Source organism: Boleophthalmus pectinirostris, unplaced genomic scaffold (assembly GCF_026225935.1).
Source record: "Boleophthalmus pectinirostris isolate CB_2022bp ecotype Guang Dong unplaced genomic scaffold, ASM2622593v1 HiC_scaffold_2, whole genome shotgun sequence".
Taxonomy (NCBI): Eukaryota; Metazoa; Chordata; class Actinopteri; order Gobiiformes; family Gobiidae; genus Boleophthalmus; species Boleophthalmus pectinirostris.
In genome coordinates this window covers 28,190,409-28,211,560 of record NW_026571152.1, presented here as the reverse complement: position 1 = coordinate 28,211,560, position 21,152 = coordinate 28,190,409, and the positions used below count along the sequence as shown (strand labels likewise).

Here is a 21,152-nt window from a genome sequence, read left to right as displayed (position 1 = left end):
TCTCTTCTGAACGGTCTGATGCAAACAGACAGGCTCATCTCAATTCATTAATAGTTTGCATCTTTGCCAGCAGAATTAAATGTAGAAGTAGAAAGATGTTGTGTATATTTTGATAAACTTAACCCTGCTCTGTGCAAAGGTGCATGTAAACAACTTGACTCAGACATTTGTCCTCCCAGGCATCAAGAAAGAAAAAGCAAATCACACAGTTTGGTGAGGATTTGCGTATGCTCTTGCCTTCCCTATCGTCTAACATCTGCTGCTATTTACCAAGTGACTTATTTCTTAGAGTTTTCTTAAACCCACTTAGCTTATCAACAGCTTGCATCCCACTGAACACCCTGGCTCTCGTCTGGCTTCAGAAAACAGGATCAAATCAAATCACTAGTCACTTAAAGATTTTCACAGCCTACGACTCACTCTTTATATTTGAGGAAATGTTTTGTTACAGAGAAAGCCTCCAGGCGCTGGCAACAAATAAGTTGTTCCTACAGTTAAGAAAACACAAACTTCCACATTGAATAAAAGAAACTTAAGACAAATACTCAGAATACAAAAATGTGTCTAGAGGCAAAATGAAACAAAAGCTCATGAACTGGTCACGATCACAATCACAACAGCACACTGTGGTACTCGGTGAAGCATATATTCTACCAAATCCTCACCCAGAACCTTATGCTGTTTGAGCTGCTGGCTAGAATCACACAGATCCTTGTTTTCTACCCATATCTAAACTTCATATAACACTTTATAAAAGATAAAAGTACACTATGAACTATTTTCTACTTTATTAACACCGTAGTCATAGCTCTCAGGTCCCAACCCTAATCCTACTGAGCCTGAATCATTCTAAATTGACTATATGAAGTTTTTTTTTTTTTTTCATCTATTAAAGCTAGTTAAGGTGCAGTTATTACACAGTGGTAACACTCCAGGGCCGTATGCAGTTCTCATGGTATTTGTTTAAATAGACCCAGTATATTTCATGCATAAATTCAGCTTGTCCTGTTTGCCCTAGTAAAATTATATGAGTATTCCAAATGCCTTTCTCTATCTCCATAGTAGCAATCAGGTGACACCAGTTCAAGTCACAGGTCAGATCTGTGGAGAGGCCCACAATAAGAATGCATGATTTTTCGGTATTTTTAAGCTTTAGAAAGACATGTAATTGAAAAAATGCATTAAGTAAGGAGGAAGCTTAAGCCGCTTATACCATGGTCTGAAAAAAACAAACTGAAAAGAGTTCACTTTTAAATCTGACAACATTTTTTCTCTAATATATTCCTGTTCTTCTCCTAACAGTGGTTCATTTGCTTATCCATTGCTATGGTGTTTTGCACAGCACAGTGATACAGAACAGTGATTAACTGTTGCCCAACTACCTGTGCAGTTACAAAAAAATTATTATGCGCTGCAGTTAGCATTATAATTCTCTTCTCACTGATCCTAGTATAAAGACAAGTTTAATTCCACCAGGCAAAACAACAACATCTCAATGCAATCAGATAGCAGACCCCCCACCAGCACATAATGTGTTCATGATATTTGCTTTATTTAAAAGTACACTATGTAACTTTTTGGCTGGGGGTCCATCACCTTCTTGTTTCTATGGGTATGTCTTTGCTCTGTGTGGAATATTCCAGAGTATTCCAGAGTAAACAGATCTATCTTACATTTATTCAATTACAGGTGGTTTTATAGCTCAAAAATTCCTAGAAAAACAGGCACTCTGGCTGTGAGCGAGGTTGCTTCTACACAGATCTGACCTGTAACATGGTCTGGTTTGGTTTACTCCATGCACATATATACAGAGCAGTGAGAGTGTGTCAGTGTCTAGAGTTTTGGACACACTAATTTCTGGGTTTCAGATGACTTCACAACATTCTATAGGTCAATAATATTTAATACAGATGGTGCACAGCTAAAATTAATATTGTCAAAACACAGATTTTTGTTGCCATACAATGAGTTCCTGGGTCTAGTCACTAACAGAAATGATCCAGTTCAACATTTGTGAATTTACCTTTTGGATATTTTATTTTGGATATATTATTTAAGTAATCAATAGGAAAAACTGGCTCATGTCCCCCATCTGAGAGCATGACATCAGTGCATTCTCAGTATTGCTCAACTGCAGAGCTTTGTTGTAATATATTATGGCCTTGGGTCTAGTCAGTAATAAAATGATGAAATCTATTGATATTTTGAGTAAAGTTCACTCCTATATAAATGTTTCATGCATGATGATATTATATTATAGTTTAATCTATCCTTACGTCATGTATTGTAACATGGTTTGGGGCACTACATGTAAGACATATCTCAACAAGATTGTATTAATACAAAATATTTATTTTTTAAGAATTTTGAATTATTCACACAGATTGCCCTCATCTGCTCCTCTGTTCTGAAAATACAATATTCTGACAATATTTAATGTCAGCATATATTGTATTTGTCTGTTCATGTATAAGTAAGAAAGTGCATTTGTCAAATGCTTTACCCAGATCTTTTGACAACTTTTTCATGTACTCTTCAGATGTTCACACCTGTACTACGAGACACTGCGGAGGTTTTTATCTTCCCTTGTGCAGAACTTCCACAAATCAAAGAACACTCAAGTTCAGAGGGCCGACCCTCTAGAATAATCCAACCCAGACTCTCAAATCTATTTTCTCACTGGGCTATTTTAAAAGACAGTTAAATGAAACATTGATTTGTAATGATAGTTAATATTTGGACTACTGAAAGTCAACTTGTTCATGACTGTTGTGATAAAATCATGTTTATAGGGGAGATGATCTTATAATCATTCTCATTCTCTCCTGCACAGTCATTTTCTTTTGTTTCTACCTGTTTAAAATGTTATTTCTTAATATATCTATCTATCAATAGGAATTATCAGGTTCCATATGTGGCAATTTACCTTTTGGATATTTCATGGCAAAGTACAATGTATTCAATAGGGAAAACTAGCTCTTGCCCCCCATCTGACTATTTTGTCATGAAATATCCAAAAATTTATTCACAAGTCTTTAATGTAATCTTTTCTTTTGTTGACTAAACCCATTAATAGGGCTGTGTATCATAAAAAAGTTGCCAATACGATACATACCTCAATACAGTGCACTTTCGATTCCATAAGGTATGTTTCAAATTGATTCAATATGGTTCAATAAAAATAATGGTTAATCACGGCTGTGAGACTAAAAGTCTTTGTTAAACCACTTCTTGTGCAAATTGAATATGAAACACAAACATTTTAATCATCAAAACAGTGAAAATGTCAAATGTGTTGCATAAACAAGTTTCCTTCCTCTAAACAAACAACAAAACTGTAGCACTGTAACAAAATAATTGAGCAAAATATACCAAAAAATACTCTTGACAATATATTGATACAGCAGCCCATGATATCAATACTGTATCATCACATTAAACGGTGCGATATATTGGTATTTCAATATTTTTGCACATCCCTACCCATTAACTTGCTATATTACAACAAAAACCCTACATTTTAACTGTATTTACTTGATTTGCCCCCATCAGTATTAAATATTATTGGCCTATAGCATGCATGATGTCAAGTGAAACCCAGCTATAAAGATTTAATTCCACCAAGAAAAACAACAACATCTCCATGCTGACACCGCATCAGAAAAGTTACATAGTACATTTATAATATATGTTTTATTTAATATTCATCTCTCAAACATAGGTCCTAAATATTCATATTTTATTATCTCTGGGTGATCCAAGCACGTCGAAACAGAGCCGTGCGAGTCAGTGTGTCAGTGTCTAGACTTTTGGACACACTAATGGGCAGGTACACTGTGAGTTGTTCTGACCTGGTAGGAGTCTATGGCCTCGCGGTCCAGTGAGCGGCTGACAGACACGTCTCCTGTGTGGATGTCAATAGTGAAGAGACCTCTGGGGTCGCGGTCAGCACCCGGCCCTGTCAGCTGGAAGATGTGGCTGCCCGCCCTCTCCATGGAAATCACCTGTACACACAATATCGACGGTCAGAGCCTGGTAGTTATGGGTAAACTCGCGCTGCTCGCAAAAGCCTGTTCTATTTTTTATTGTGTAAATTCAGATTGGCAGCTAGAGCTTTCTTAACCTTAAAGGGCCCGAATTATGGCATTTTCTCATCTGTTATAATGTTGTTTCGACATCACAAACATGCCTGGAGATTGTTTTGTTCCATTTACATGATTAACATACACATAAACTAAACGACTGAAAATAAAGGGTTACTCAAACATGTGTGAATGAATACTGCTACTACTACTAGTAGTAGTAGTACTCCTACTGCTACTACTACTGCAACTACTATTTGTACTCCAACTGCTATTACTACTGCTACTACTACTACTACTACTACTACTGCTACTACTACTACTACTACTACTACTTACTACTACTGCCACTACTACTTCTACTACTACTACTACTACTACTACTACTACTACTAACACCTACTGCCATTACTACTACTACTACTACTACTAGTACTACTACTACTACTACTACTACTACTACTACTACTAACACCTACTGCCATTACTACTACTACTACTACTACTGCCACTACTACTTCTACTACTACTACTACTACTACTACTACTACTACTAACACCTACTGCCATTACTACTACTACTACTACTACTAGTACTACTGCCACTACTACTACGACTACTACTACTACTACTACTACTACTACTGCCATTACTACTACTACTACTACTACTGCCACTACTACTTCTACTACTACTACTACTACTACTACTACTACTGCCACTACTACTTCTACTACTACTACTACTACTGCTGCTACTGCTCCTCCTCCTCCTCCTATTACTACTACTACTACTACTACTACTACTATTACTGCTACTGCTACTACTACTAGTACTACTGCTACTACTAGTACCACTACTGCTACTGCTACCAACTCACAACTCCAAGTATGTTTTTGATGAGATAACAACTTTCTAAAATTGCTTAAATGGTGCACTATGCAATGTTTTGTTTGGGGGTCTGTCACCTGCTTGTTTCTACGGATATGTCATTACTCTGCCTGGAATGGTCCACAGTATGACATTAAATAGATTTACCTGACATTTATTCAATTACAGGTGTTTTTTTTAGCTCAAAAATATCTAGAAAAACAGGCATTCTGACTATGAGCAAAGCTGCCTCTCCACAGATCTGTCCTGTGACTTGGCTTAGTTTGGTCTCCATGAAGATAGAAGTGTTTAATGCTATACTGTGAAACATTCCAGACAACGCAATAAGATCTCCATGGAGAAAAGCAGGCGACGAACTCTCCACCAGAAAAGTTACACGGTGCATCTTGATTTTAAACTTAATAACCAAACTCTAACTTAACCATTCTCATAACCCTTAACCCTAAACTAAATCACACTGAATTACTAATCACAGCAGACTGACCCTCTTTAGCGCCAATCTAGCACTTTAAAAAGATGATTTCTTGAGTTTTAGAGGAAAAAAAACAGCTGTGAAGAAATGCACTCATTTGAGAGCACTGGTATAAAATTATGCAAAATGATGGATGTTCAATGAATAATTTATAAATGATCAGAGTTTGAGTTCATCAGCTGGAGAATTTAAAATGAGTTATGTCATACATGCCCTTTTGAATAAAGCACATTCAGTTACAGCTCCATGTAAAAATAAGCTTTCCATGGAACAAACTTGGAAAAAAATGGTAAAAGTCTCCACAAAATTGCTTTTCCCAATTGAGGAAGAACTAAATTAAGTTGTAGTTATGTTTACTATATTTGTATAACGTAAAATGTGTAATGCAAGCTACGTGTGTGTCTCATATTTAGAATATCTACTTACATGTGACTGGATTCCACATCAACAGGTGTCCAGGAAGCATAGAAAGAAAAAGAGAGAGCACAATTAGCAGGAAAACAATTTAAGATAAGAGTAAAATTTTATCTAAAAAAAAAAACAAACAAACAAAAAAAACAATAAAAGTTTAGTACCTACAAATGTACGGTAACTTAAGGGTACACTTTTAAACAAATATAATGCTAATATGCAAACATGTACGTAGTTCATTTCAAGTTAAGTATTTTGTGGACTCCTGTTAATGTTCTTATTTACAAACACATTCCTTGTAATAAACCAGTAATAAACCATCATTATTGCTGATTAATTATGATCTTAGCACATAGGAATTATGATCTAAACGTTTTTTGTTAATGAGCTTGTTATTAGTACCAAAAGTGCTAATGTTTTTCATGTACAAAACATCATAAGCAATTGATAATTTGCAGTGACTCCATGCTGGGGGTGTTCTACATGAATCTCTATTGGCAGAATGTTCAACAACGTGACACAATGCACACAGTAGCAAAAACTGACAAAAATGGTATAATATAGTCTCAAGAAAAAATACAAAACAGAAAATAACACATTTTCAGGAGCTTTGTGATCGATACAAGCGTTCGTGGTCCTGTTTACTTTGATTTTCAAAAAAAAAAAAAAAGTGAGAGTGACTAACCAAAAAACTGTTGGATAGCTTGAGACTTGTAAGTGTGAGAGACTTTAAGATCACGAATCATCTGAGCTGTTGTAGTTCCAACCAAGTCAAGTCCTTCTGGTCAGATTTGTTTTATAAATGAAGCTCAGATTAAACTCTAACTTCAGTGACTTCTAACAGAGTAGTGCTTTCAGTTAGCGTCACACCACCGGGGAATGTCGAAGCCCTCAGCTGCAAAGTATCAACAGAACATCCACATTGTGCCCCGGCTGTAAGCGTGGCCCTGCATGTCAAAAGATCTCAAGTCCCAATCACAGCGATGGCATGAGGTCACCTATAATGAGAGTGTCTTTTATGAGGGTGGCAGCTAAAATGATGCTCTTTCTACTGCTCACTTCACAGAGCATAGAAGATGAGGATTCAGCACCACGGACAGCTCCAGCTCTCCTCTCACTAACTGTAGCCCTGTACACTCCTTTGCTCCCCGCTTGTTACTCCCTTCTTCACTTCTCGTACACTTATGTGTCTCATTATTGGCTCATCATGTCCCACTTGGCTTGTCTTATCTCACTTCCCTCCTTTTTTCATCCCTTCTATTTTAGGTTTCACTTGTTCTTTTAATTAAAATCAGAGGCTTTTGTGACGTCAGTAGTGTTTAAAGAGCCTATATTACGCTATTATGTAAGCTATGTTATAAAGTTGTTTCCTCATCAAAATCATACTTGGAGTTTTGTGCTCCATTGTGTTTTTAAACTCCATTCACCTTCACTAGAATCTTTTGGATAAAGTCAGACCTGGAATTGCCAATCTTCACTGAACTAAAGGTTAATCAAACATGTGTGAATGAGACAAAACACAACCTGAGGTGTGTTTTTGAAGAGGTAACCAAAATATAACATGGAATAAAGCTCACAAGAGACAATTTTGTGTAATATAGAACCTTTAAATTTGGTAGCCAGCCAAAGCGATATATATGAAATGAAAGGGGGAAAAAAATGAAAATACCTATAAAGTTGTTGTTATTTATTTATGTATTTATATGAAGGGTGTTCTTATTGAGAAAGCAAAAAAAATAAAAAAATAAAAAATAAATAAATATGGACCTTCGGTGAATCCCAGGGTTGACACTTGTACTGATAAACTTCAATTTTTTTTTCACTATGGGCCATCAAAATTCAAAGTGTATGGAATATACTTTGAATATAAGGAAAAAATAGCACATGACATTGGTTCTGATCTAGGAAAAACTGCTAACTACATCACTTTGATAATATTCACTTTGCAAACTTTAAACTGAATATCCCATTTTGCTGTAAGTCTATTTTGATACCGTTGAATCCTTTACAAGTGCTGTTCTGAAAGCAAATTCTACTTAATTGTTTATGTGGTCAGTAATGGTTAATGTCACATACAAAAAAATGAGGGGGGGAATTGCATTTGACATTCCACAGTGGATTCAAGCCTTCAGAGCCTTTCCCCCTTTTTTTATTTTGAAAGAAGTAAAATCCTCAGGTAGCCAGGTTTTGGTCCCATGAGGTGTGGACAGTCAGCCATGGTTTCAGAAATGGTTTTACCCTACAGTCTTAAGAATGTACTGCATGTTCAAATCCAAATCCACTTTATTTCTATAGCACATTTTACAAACAAAGCTTCTAAAGTGCTGCACTGAAATCATAAAATGAAGACAACTAAAAGGTAAATTGCTAATATTTGGTCACACCAGTCCTAAAACAATTAAACCAGTCAAATCAAATAAAAGCAAAAACCATAAAAGTCATAAAATAGCAGTAAATATTAAAATAAATAAAAGACACAGAGGACCACACAACTCACGCAGTGTTAAAAGGCAGAGAAAAAAAGTGGGTTTTAAAACGAGACTTAAAGCACTCCACTGTAGGGGTTGTTCAGATGTGGGGGGGCAGAGGTGCTACAGTATTATAGTGGTGCTCTGAGGTAGCCAAGCTGGCACCACCTACTGCCTCCGCTCAGCTACGTCAGGAATCAAAATACAACAGACGGTTTGCAAAAACCCCGGAAGTGCAAGTTTGGGCACCAGCCAATCAGCGAAGAGCCATACATTTTGTGTTGTCAACGATTCCCGAGATTGGGGATTTAAAGCTGGAACAAAGAGAATGTTTGGTGAAGTTTATTGAGGGGAAAGACATCATTGCCCTGCTTCCTACAGGATTTGGGAAAAGCTTAATATACCAGTTAGCCCCAATAGCGGTGCATTACATACGTGACTACCAAATAGCAGCGATTAGTTAAAGGAAAAAAGTACCCGCCTACCGTAGAGCAAATGAATTCTAATGCTGCAAGGTCAGAAGGTTTCTACAAAGTAAAATGAAGTGAAACCGGGAGATGAATCAGGCTAGCTCTGAGGTAGAGGAATGAAACAATGCCACAGAATTTCCCACACATACATGTCCAACTCCATATGGAATGATGTTTAGAAATAAGAACAGAGTTTCTTTCATTAGACTATTTAGAAAAAAATGAATAAAAAATGCAAATTCCACCCACCCTGTAGAAGACACTTAACTATTTATCCACATAAACAACTTGCTTGACCAGTCAGCCCGTTTCTACATTCTAGTCAGAAGGTCCAGAAGGGTCTGTTATCAGACCATAGAGCATGATAAAACTTTCCAAACTTCCAAACAACCAAACCAGAGCTGTTCATCTGTAGCATGTGTCTCAAATGCAGAAGTCTCCTCTCATAACATTCAAAACAAACTATATAACTTCTTTTACATGAGATGAGTAATAGTTTGGTGTCACGACTGTTGATTCTGAGGAAAAACCCATGCTGTTTCTCAGTCTTTATGTAGATTTTTAGTGTAAGCAGCTACACTTGTCTTTGAAGCAAACTGAGCATGTGTCTCTCTGATTGGTTCCTGTCAATCACACCCTCTGAAATCAAGCAAACAGGATACGGCTTCACATCCACTCATCTCTGTAACGTTTTGTCAAAGCATATGGTTCTAGCCGGCCAGATAAATGCTGTACATAACCATACGATATAAACCATAATCACATTAACACTTCACCATCTGTCACTGTGAAACTATTGAATACATAAGATTCAGATTCTAGCTCATATGTATGCTTGCAGGGATTTTCAGCGAGTCTTAAACTGGGTTAGAAGACAGAACACCAGCTAAGTTGCGGGAACTCACATGTGTCTGTGACTGCGTACACATGTGGGAGGGTAGAGGGTAGAGTCTCACCTCTTTCTATCAGCTCTCATCAGCCCAGTCTGAACATGAAAGAGCTGGAGCTGGTGAGTGCACAGAGATGACACGGATCCACACTGTTACTGCTGCTGCTGTTGCTGCTGCTGAGGAAAGCCAAACACCTACAGAACGGAGCTACAAGTGTCAGCACCTTTAATAGTTGGAAGTATCACTCCCACCTTCACCTGGAGCATTGTATTCCTGTCAGGTGCGAAAGGGAGACAAAAGAAAGGTCTCTGTGTGAGTGTGTGGTGTGTTTGTGTGTGTAAATATGCAAGAAACATAAATGGTGTCTGTTGCTTTTGCAGAAATATTACCAGTAAACAACTTCTCTATTTTCTGATCTGTTATAATGTTGTTTCCTCATCACAAACATACAATACCAGCAGTTGTGTTTTGTTTCATTCACACATGTTTAACACACAAAGCATACATATTTAGGCTGAGTTCTTCTCTCAAACAGAAAACACTCTGTTCTACCTTCTGATTGCACGTGGTAATACATGAAGTGCTCCACTGTGTTTTAAAACTCCATACATCTTCACTAGAATAATTTGGATCATTTCAGCTCTGGAATTCTCAGTCACTTCTAAACAAACATAAAGGTAGATGTTAACTTATAAACTACCACCATAACATCACAACGTGGAACAGAGCATTTTGAGCTTTGGAGATGAAGACAGACTAATAATAAATGGCTACTGACACGTGTGTGTGAATGAAACAAAACACAACTCCAAATATGTTTTAGTGAGGATATTATAACATGATTTAAAGCTCACAGGCATCCATTTTGTGTAATATAGGACCTTTAATGATTATAGCTACATGACTTCCTATACCTATACATGACCGTACTGTCCAGTTAATCCGTGTATCATTTCTTCATTTGTTTTTCAATATAAAACCAAAATAAGAAAATGAAACTGTTCTTCATTATTTGTCTCCAAAACCAAAATGAAAAAAATGGATAATGATTTGTTTTTGTTTTGTTTTTTTCCCAGTTTTCGATTTCGTGTTTTAATGAAAAATGGAAAAAACAGACATTTCCCATTTTCTTGATTTAAACTGTGAAGCCAGACTGATTAAACCAGGTCCAGGACCAGACCGGGACTGAGACTGGGACCAGACTGGGACTGACACCGGGACTAGACCAGGAACAGAACGTGACGTAGACTGGGACTGAGACCGGGACCAGACTGGGACCAGACAGGGACTGAAAACAGTCCTGGTTTAGCCCTGGTTTAGCTTTGGTTTAGTCCTGGTTCAGTCCTGGTTCAATCCGTATGCACTGCAAAAGTCCGGTGTCGCAGTTTAAGTCATGCAAACGGGAAACGGCCATTATCTGTTTTTTTCTATTATTCACTTAAACACAAAATCGAAAACTGAAAAAAACAAATCGATATCCATTTTTTTCATTTTAGTTTTGGAGACAAATAATGAAGAAAATTGTTGTTTTTTCATTTTCTTATTTTTGGTTTTATATCAAAAAATGAATGAACAAATGATACACGGATTCCAGTTAATACCCCCTGGAATGGCAGGAGAAACAAATTACTTTTACCTGTTATACTTACAAGTACATTATAATAAGTCAAGACAATGGATCTTAGTCCCTCAAGCCAGTATCATCAAATTGAAAATGGCTTCTGGATAGGAGCCAAAAATGTGTTGATTGCAAAAACAGTGTCCACATGAGCAACCTTCTCTACATTTACATATACGTACATCTACACATTTATATATAAACTTCTCAAAACTTCTCAAAACTTTTCAGCTATGTTTTCTAGTCGTAGTTATTTTGAAATATTACCAAACGCTGAAATATTTGAGAAGCAAGCTGGGGAAATTAGAACAAATTGGATTAGTTTCATTCTGATGAGTTATGATACAGCCAACACGTTCTCATACCCCATGTTTCTGGTGGATTTTGACAGAAAACTGGTGACGGTTTGACTTTCCAGATTGTGTATTTTTGTGAAAGCTGGCTCTTCCCTCCCTGGTGCTTCTCTTATCCCCACCAAGGTCACACTGCCAGCTGCGCTCCACAGTCACTGGCCATGAAAACACCTCCAGGGACGAGCCAGCTCTGTGTGTGTGTGTGTGACTGTGTGAGAGAGAGAGATCACTGATAGTCCCTGTGTTATGCCGTGCACCAGTGTCCAAACAGCGTCCGGACTTGACCAGCGCCGGGCCTGATTGTGGTGCCACTCTGAGCCTGTTAATGGAAGAGAAAGGGCAAGTGGGCAAGCGCGGCAAAGCACAGTGGGATGTGCAGTGTCCCAGCAGAGTGCTCACCAGCAGCCAGCACTAAAACAATAGTGCTAATTAAGTGGCTCTGATTAGTTAGGCAGGGCTCTAGTGCCAAGAGCAGAGTCCAGAGCCAGTCAAATAAAGTAAAGCTGAACTAAAACTTTGCTGTTACTGCGACTACTGCAACTCTTATTCTGACTGGTGCTTCCTGTCTGTAAGATGGGAACACAGTGCCCTATTGTAATTAGTTTTTTGCCTTAAATTATTTTTGGATGTCCTCATTACACCGGGAAAGTAAAATTGTAAATTAGCACTTTTTTTTCTTTTTTTTTTTTTTTTAGCACTGCATGATAGTTTTGATTGTGAATCATGATCACACATGTCAGGCTCTATAACTGTGGTGTTGGTACCAGTGGTGAAGTGGTTTGTTAGTTAGTTAGTTTGCATAGAGTTTGCTTGAAGATACAGTATGTAACATGCATTTTATGCCATACAGTGGAAGAATAGTCAAAGGAACAGCATTTCCATGGAAACAAGCAGGAGGAAAATAGTTAATAATAGAAAAATAATTGGGTTTATGCATATACCAGGTCAAAAAAAATTTAAGATTTAATAATGATCTGGTAGACCTATTTCAGAGTTATGATTATGATGATTATGATTTTATGTATTTATGTATTTTTATTTATATATATATATATATATATATATATATATATATATATATATATATATATATATATATATATTTTTTTTTTTTTTTTTTTTTTTTTTAGTTCGAGATCAACTGGCTTAAAGGTGCACCGTGTAACATTTCTAGTGGAGGGTCCGCTACCTACTCAGATCTGTGGAGCGTTGCCCTTATTCTCAGAAGGAATTATTTTATTTTTCAACAACAGAAAAACCTGTAATGAATAAATGCTAGATGTACATATTTAATATCAGGGCATCCCCAGGTTTGACTACCCCAAATTTAAGACTTTCTGAAGAACTTTTTAAGACAACTTAAATGAAAATTAAGACCAAAGCTACACCCATTATGCAGGGGGAAAAACACCAGATCCAGTTCTAATAATGACCAAGGAACTACCGGTACCATATCTAGAATCTAAGGCTACCTTTATATGACGACGGTCCTAACAGAAGGCACAAAAGTGGCACAGGGTCTTCACTTTTTATTCCGCGTTTAGACAAGCATTTTAGGGAGGAAATCTGCGTGCATATGGTGATGCAAAAGTGTGCAAAATTCGATTGGATTTTCATGCCAGGCAGCTCGGTGGTGATGTATGTGACGTAAACACACACACAACCTGAGCAGATCTGACCAGAGTTTTGCGTCTTGATCAGTGTAGACGAAACTGATTGTTTACTCATTGCTACTGACACCAAAAATCAAAGAATTATTTGCGCATACTCCAAATTACATTCATTCACGTTACGTTATTTCACATTGTTCTTGGGTTTTTTCCCCTCCCTCCATTTAACATTGAACTGCTGCCTCATGTAAACAAAAAAAAATAGGCTAATGAAATTTAAGACCTTTGTAAAAAAAAAAAAAAATAAGACCTGAACAACATAATTTAAGACTTTTAAAGGCCTTAATTTAGGAATATACAATTTAAGACCTTTTTAAGACTTTTAAGACCTAGTGGCTACCTTAAATATCATACCATGAAACATTCCAGGCAAAGCAAAAATAGACAAGCAGGTAGTGGACCCTCCACAAGAAAAGCTACACAATGTACCTTTAAACTGTCTGTCACTGCAATGCTGGACCAGTTATTTGGTTATATAGCCTATATTACTAGAGAAATTACAGCGAAAATAAAAATAGAACATCATCAAAACAACTGTACTTTCAAAGATGCACTCATATACTGGCAAAGTTTCAAAGGCCTTTAGGTGCCAGGGAACAAAGTCTATAAGTCAAACATAAACAGCTTTCTTCTAAAAGGCTTTACACGTTTCTTTTTTTAATCACTCTTCTGCTCAGCCCTCTCATCTAAATGTAGCGCACATATGGGGAGCCTGTCCTGGGGTCCGAGTCTGAATTGGAAACCATGACAGACGGTTTGAAGTTACTGGCGGCTAAGTTCCACACAAACAGCGATGATTAACATGCTGGGAGACAGACAGGCGGAGGAAGGCATAACAACATTTTGCTGCTCCTCACACAATTAGGAGAATCAATTAGACTAAATGACTGGGGCCCGCGGGCTGTCTGCTATCAAGTGTCACAGTGCACACGCTACAACTGGATCTTTCACAGAAAACACACGGCAAAAACAGATGCCAAGTGTTTGAAGTGTGTTTTATTCCACCTTTCCAAACTCACCTAAAACCAAAATTGAGACTTTGCAGCAGATGCCATCAACAATCTGATTCTAACTGTCGGCACTGCTCTGTCTGAAGCTCTGTTACTCAGGTTAGACTTTAAAGGTGCATTGTGTAACTTTTCTGATTACCGTATTTTCCGGGTTATTAGGCACTCTGGATTATAAGACGCACTGTCATTAAATGGTCTATTTTCAAACTTTTTTCACAAATAAACTGCACTGGACTTTAAATGAAACACAACAGTTCGATGGGTCAGTCGGACTTTGTTTGGCGCATTCACGGTGACTCTGGGCTTTGTTCAGTTGTGGCGTGTAGGGAGGGTTCTGTCTGGGATTGTTGTCATGTTCGCAGTGACTCAGTTGTTCAGTTGTGGCTCAGAAAGGCACATTGGACTTGCTTTTTCGGGTCGTTCCTCCGTTCCGTTCCTCGTCAGCGTGGAGTGATGAGTGTGGCTGTGGGTGTGTTTCGCTGCGCGGTTGCTGTCTGCTCTGTGCGTATTTGTGTGCTATGCGGGTGGTGCGGCTTTGTAGTTTACTGAACTCGTGCTGGGACACCTGAGTGAATTCGTGTATGGGGCGTTCTGGATTGCGGAGCACGGTCGTTTTTTGATGGGGTTAGAGGCTTAAGAGCGCGTCTAATAGCCCAGAAAATACGGTAAATAATTTTCTCCATGGTTTGTCTGGAATGTTTCACAGTACGGTTTCTTCATGAAGGTCAAGCCAAGTTACAAGTCAGATCTGTGGAGAGGCAACCCTACTCACAGTAAGAATGCCTGTTTTTCTAAGTTTTTACCTCATGTAATTGAATAAACGTAAGGTAGAGCTGTTTAATGTCATACTGCGGAACATTCCAGGCCGAGCAACTACATATCCATAGAAACAAGCAGGTGACAGACCCTCCACTCCATCAGAAAAGTTACAAAATGCACTTTAAATCAAGATATAACACTTGTATTGATCACAGGTTCTTGAGAATGTGCTGTTAGTTAGGGGTGTGCAAAAATATTGAAATATCGATATATTGTATCGTTTAATGTGATGATACAGTATCGATATCATGGGCTGCTGTATCGATATATCACCAAGAGTATATTTTGGTATATTTAACCAAGTTACTTTGTTACAGTACCACAATTTTGTTGCTTGTTTAGAGAAAGAAAATTCGTTTATGCGACACATTTGACATTTTCACTGTTTTGAGGATTAAAATGTTTGTGTTTCGTATGAACTTTGCACAAGAAGTGGTTTAACAAAGACTTTTATTATCACAGCCATGATTTAGACTTCTTATCGAATCAAAAGCTCACTGTATCGAGACCGTGTTTGTGAACATGCGCATTTAGTCACCATGGCAACTAATGATTTAATACATGTAGAACACCCCCAGCATGATGATGATTACACTAGTTCCCAGAAAGTTCACTTTAATCAGCTAATGTCAACAAGAAGTAGCTATAGCCATGTGTATTACTAAAAAATAATAAGAGAAAATACAAATCTGGGAGAAATAGTGAAATGTAGCAGTTTGAACTTCAGTGTGCCTGGGACATCTGCTTATGTGGGAACAAGTAAAAGCTCAAAATGAGTGAGCAATTTCCTGACAAATATGCTGCTTGGCTATTTTACAGTGTACGCATTTGAATTTTGGAAAAAGCAACATGTGGGGGTTTTATCGCACTAATGTGGCCAATATCAGCATCCAAAAGCGGAGTAGCAGAAAACATACCAATCACAAAATATGGAAATCAAGACAGCCGGATAGTTGAAGTATTAATCAAGCTAACTACAGCGAAAGTACTAGTAGAGGCAGGGAAAGAACTTGAAATATTTACTCAAACTGAAGAAAGTTCTGAAAGAAAACTGTGACTTTCTCTGATAAGTAAGATTATTATATTTACATTTTGTTCATGTGCGATGCAGACAGAGCTTGAATGTCAAAAACTTAAAGATAAAACAATCCAATAAATCAACCAAACAGCCCTGGAACAAGCAAATTGATATTTTGCAGCTGTTGTGTGATGCTAACTGTAGGCATGTTCTGTCTGAAGCTTTACTAGACTTCAATCTGACCTGTTTTAACACAATCTGACCACAAGGAACTGACTTACCTGGAACTACAACAGCGGTTCCTTTCAAATAACATTACAAGCTAGTTACCATTAGCCAACAGTTTTTCAGCATGTATTGATCACAGGCTCCTGAAAATGTGTAGATTAAATCCTTTTTGTATCTTTTTGGCTGTGTTTGCTGGTGTGTGCATTGTGCCCCTATGGTAATTTCTAAACATTATGCCAAAGAAATACAGGCAGTACACCCTTAATGAGACGTCACTGCAAAGTATCAGTATGCTGCTGATCACTACTGATAAATGCATTTATCACTTGGGATGTAACAATATCCAAATCTCTACGATATTATCACAATGTGCATCTCAAGGTATGATATTTATTACGATATTTTGGTATTATGTAATTGTACATAGGACACATTTCTGTTTTTAAAATACAGTGGTCCTTCGTTTACGGTGAGTGTTACATTCTAAAAATAACCCACGATAGGTGAAATCCAAGAAGTAGTCAATTTTATATTTTACAATGATTATGATTTTAAGTCTGTAAAACCCTTCACCACACACTTTTTAGAATTTTCTCTGACAGGACAGTCACAACCCTTTTTGCATCCTTCTTAAAACTTATAGCTGCTGTTGTCCTTATGTTATTTTCCTTCTTCTTTATGTAACGAACCGAATATTCATTTATTCCGTAATGAAGCCCTACAGCACAGAGTCCTGTATGGGTCCATTTCTGGAGACCTGCACCCGTGTAGTACAGCACCGCACCCGTGATTATCTCAAACTTTTGCGCTGCATCTGCCACGGACTGAACCAAGACTAAACCAGCACTAACCCAGAACTGAACCAGGACTCACTGTCAGGACGGGCTCGGGGGAGACCACAGGAGAAAGGACCAGTCTACCCGGCACTACCCGCCGCATACCCAACCGTAAAATTCCAGAACATTACAACCCGCCCGTTTCAGCAACTATTTGCTAGTACCCGACCCGGTGCAGGACTCTGTTACAGCCACATAACTTCTGCCTTCCTTCAGCATGTCCAGAAGTCCAACTTTTTGTGCAATGGTTAGCGTCTTCCTCTGCCTTTTGGGTGCAGGAGCTTTTGTCAATGCATAACGTTTCGTCAACATTGTGGGTTTTGTCACAAATAGCGATCAAGCATTTATGTAAATTTGGCAGCTGAATGCATTCTTTACTGTACAGGAGGCACAGCATCTTGATTGATTGACAGTGGTCTACAGTTCCTTAGCCAATCGGGATGCAGGGGGAGGAACACAATGCATGCTCATACACAGTAAAAGTAAAAAAAAAAAAAAAAAAAAAGCATCAAAAATTGCACGAAAAAAAAAAAAATCTGTGAAACAGCAAGACCGCACGGTGAACCGTGATATAGCAAGGGACGACTGTACCTTGATAAGATTTTGGTATTAATTATTTCCATCATAATTCCAAGAATTCAAGTAAAAAACATATTTCTTCATGTTGTCTGCACTGAAGTGAATCATGGAATATGTAGTTCCCGATGTTTATAAGCTGTTGCTACTATAAAACCATGCATTTAAGCAAAGGGACTTGTAATTCGATATATTGTGACAGCCCATGATATTACTGTGAGAGTTTTGATGACACGATATCACAATATTTTGGTTATTGTAACATCTTTATGTATCACACTATATTGTCTGAGCACACTGCATTTAACTGAATATCATGTTTAGTTATTAGTGTCTTCAAATCTCCATTGATGTAACTTTAGGCTTACTGAAAATTCTCGGAGACATGTTGACATAATCCAACCTCTGCAGCACATATATTTATTAGTTTCAGAATGATGAAACATTTGGAAGATTGCCATTTGCAATTTAAATCAAAAGATTATGTTGTGAATAATCTCCTTAAAATGTTGTATATAACAGGAAACTGAAACATGGAATACCAATTTTTGACATTTGATTTGATTCATTGTTGTTCGATACAGCTCACCTCTAACCTAGAACATGTGTAAAATCCCGCCTGTGACTCAAACTCACCAAATGCTACAAGAGAAAAACGGAGTAAAAACATCTGTAACGACTAGCACTGTGATTGATTTATCTTGTGCGATTCTTGAGTGCTTTGAAAAATGGCTCCCATCAAACGCAGGTGAAGTGGCCGACAGTATGAGAAACATTTAAGCATATCAGTGTTCACGGCGAGCCCGGGCTGCTGCTGCGAGCCTGGTTATGAGGTCCCAGGGGGAGGGCGGGCAGGGGGGCGGGTGGGCAGGTGGGGGGCTGGGGCTGGCTGCAGAGCTCTGTAACAAAAAACAATTCTACATAGAGCAGGAGCAGTGACACAAACAGCCAGGTTCTCTCACCTCTGGCCTGCTGTGGGTCCGGCTGACAGCCAACCACGCCCAGGGCCCTCCGGTGCACATTTACTTAAAGTGCATTTGAAGGTTAGACTAGACATAATTAACATATCTCTATTTGTCTATTTTTTCTCTATTTAGTAAAAATAGTGCTTAAGTTTATAATTACACTTCCCTGATGGGCACGGGTAGATTTATTTGTGTTACCATAAATTCCGGACTATAAGGTGCTACTTTTTCTCACACTTTGAACCCTGCGGCTAATAAAACGATGTGACGATTACATATGGATGGATTCTTTGTTTGGCACATTGTCCATTCATATATACGGTCTATGGTTTGGCAACACAGTGGATACGTGCAGCCTGAGTGCAGAAAGCGCCTCTGTCTGTGCAGTTCACACTTGGATCTAGGGTTAACATGAAGTTGCTACACTAGTGAGCAATACTGTCAGCACACTCAAATAGTTTCTCTGTGTGTGATAAAATAAGTTGTAAAGCTAAATCAACATTAGTGAGGAGGATACGTCTTACCCGTTTGTGTAAATGACGAGAAGAAACGTCTCAAACTTCAGTAGCCGGACATCCACTCATACCTGACTGACAAAACTAGCCCCGCCTCTGAGAGAGACTGAAATCTGCAGAAATCCTGGACAGCGGATCTTTCTGCAGGAGTCATGCGCCGTAGAGCGCAGGAAGAGACGGGGTTGATGCGCCGAGGAACATACTGTGTGATTGTGTTTTGAACAGTTATTTTGCACTTCATACACACACCCTCCTTATGGAAAACACATGAAGAAATGCAACTGATGCAGCTTTTAAGTTAACGACAATTGATGTGATTGTGGAAGAAGGAAACAGAGCTGCTGCACGTGAGATTTTGGCGACAGCAGCGTGACGAAGTGACTCAATGCAAAAAGACGACAAAAGCTTTCAGAGGCAATAAAAGCCAGTCCGAACTTGAAAACTTTCTTGAAGATGTGGACACCTGTGGCTTATACTCAGGTGTGGCTTGTATATGTACAATTTTTTTTTTAAATAGTCCTGAATTTACTGTAATTAATAATAAACAAACCTGTATTTTGTCAAATAAATATTTAAACTGTTAAAGAAATGTGTTATCTCTATTTCATTTACATTTCTTTTCTCTTTTTTTCCACAAACTGCTACTTGATTTATGTAAACATATGATAAATATTGACCACAAGCACAACCAAGGCAAGTAAGATTTAGAAAGTATTAAAAAAACTGCCATATGCTCTGTACAGTTGTTATCTTACACTTCAAAAACTGAAATGTTGACCCACGTTCAAATACACCATGTCACCTTTTTCTCTGTGTTTATTTTTAAGTTGATCCAAAGCAAATAATTCAATTTAAGCTCACCTAACAAAATATAGAAATGAAAAGGTGAAATAATTGGGTGCAACATTCGCCTATAACCTCTCCACCTCAGAAGCCAATAAATCAGTCTAAAAATGTTATGTGTACCCTCCCACCCACACCTCAGCTTATCATGCAGAGGAAAGTGCATGAAGAATGAACGGCTGCCATGTGGAATTGGTAGGTTGCATGAGAAGCAGAAAACCTATTGAGGTGGAAAATCAATTTTGCCAAGTTGCCAATGTACAGTGCGTATTGGACGAAATAGCGTGCATTAGGCTGTCTTCTCATGCAAAGACAGCAGTGGAGCTGATGGCCAAGATGGGATGATACTGAGCTGGAGGAGTGGAGAGGGAATTTTACAGGGATAGGTAGCATATAGAGCATACTGCATTAAATAAACATATCGTCCAATTTGTCATAAGAATGTGTATGTATAAGGTGCATAGCTGACACATGCACAGGATCACCTGTGCATGAAAATCCCACTGGAGTGAACCAATCTGCTGACTAGCTTGGCCTCCTATCTGCATCTGCCCGACGGGGTAGACATTAGCATGAGCCCCAAAGGAGAGCTGACCCACTAAAGTCTGGGTTATCATATGCAACGTGGGATTACTCTGACTGTGAAATGCTTCTGTTTACGGATGTTTCCCCTCTACAATGTTTATTAGAATGTGCTGTGAGTTTACCTTTTGGTTCTTGTTTTCTTTTTTTTTTTTTTTTTTTTTTGTCAATGAGAAATTTCACACTGATGTAAATTAGGGATACACAGATTTATTTTTATTTTTTTCCAATTCTGATACTTGAGCTTTGATACTGATATCAAACGATATCAGTGCAGAGACTGACAACAGCATGTATTTATCTATTATACAAAAATAAAACAAGACAAAACTTATCCACATGTGTTATGTAATTGTTATTTATAGGGATGTAACGATATCCAAATCTCTCGGTACGATATTATCAAGATATGCATCTCACGATATTTACTGTGC

General features: G+C 38.0%; 1 protein-coding gene across 1 annotated transcript in view; it reads right to left on the bottom strand.

The window, feature by feature from the left end:
• Window positions 1-21,152, bottom strand: part of cdh13 (cadherin 13, H-cadherin (heart)) — a 326,125-nt gene that overhangs the window by 250,907 nt on the left and 54,066 nt on the right. Inside the window, exons 4-5 of the mRNA XM_055155478.1 lie at window positions 5,873-5,878; window positions 3,852-4,004 (exon numbers count right to left, since the gene is read on the bottom strand). Coding sequence (XP_055011453.1) covers window positions 3,852-4,004; window positions 5,873-5,878 — 159 coding nt within the window. The remainder of the gene's footprint in view (window positions 1-3,851; window positions 4,005-5,872; window positions 5,879-21,152) is intronic.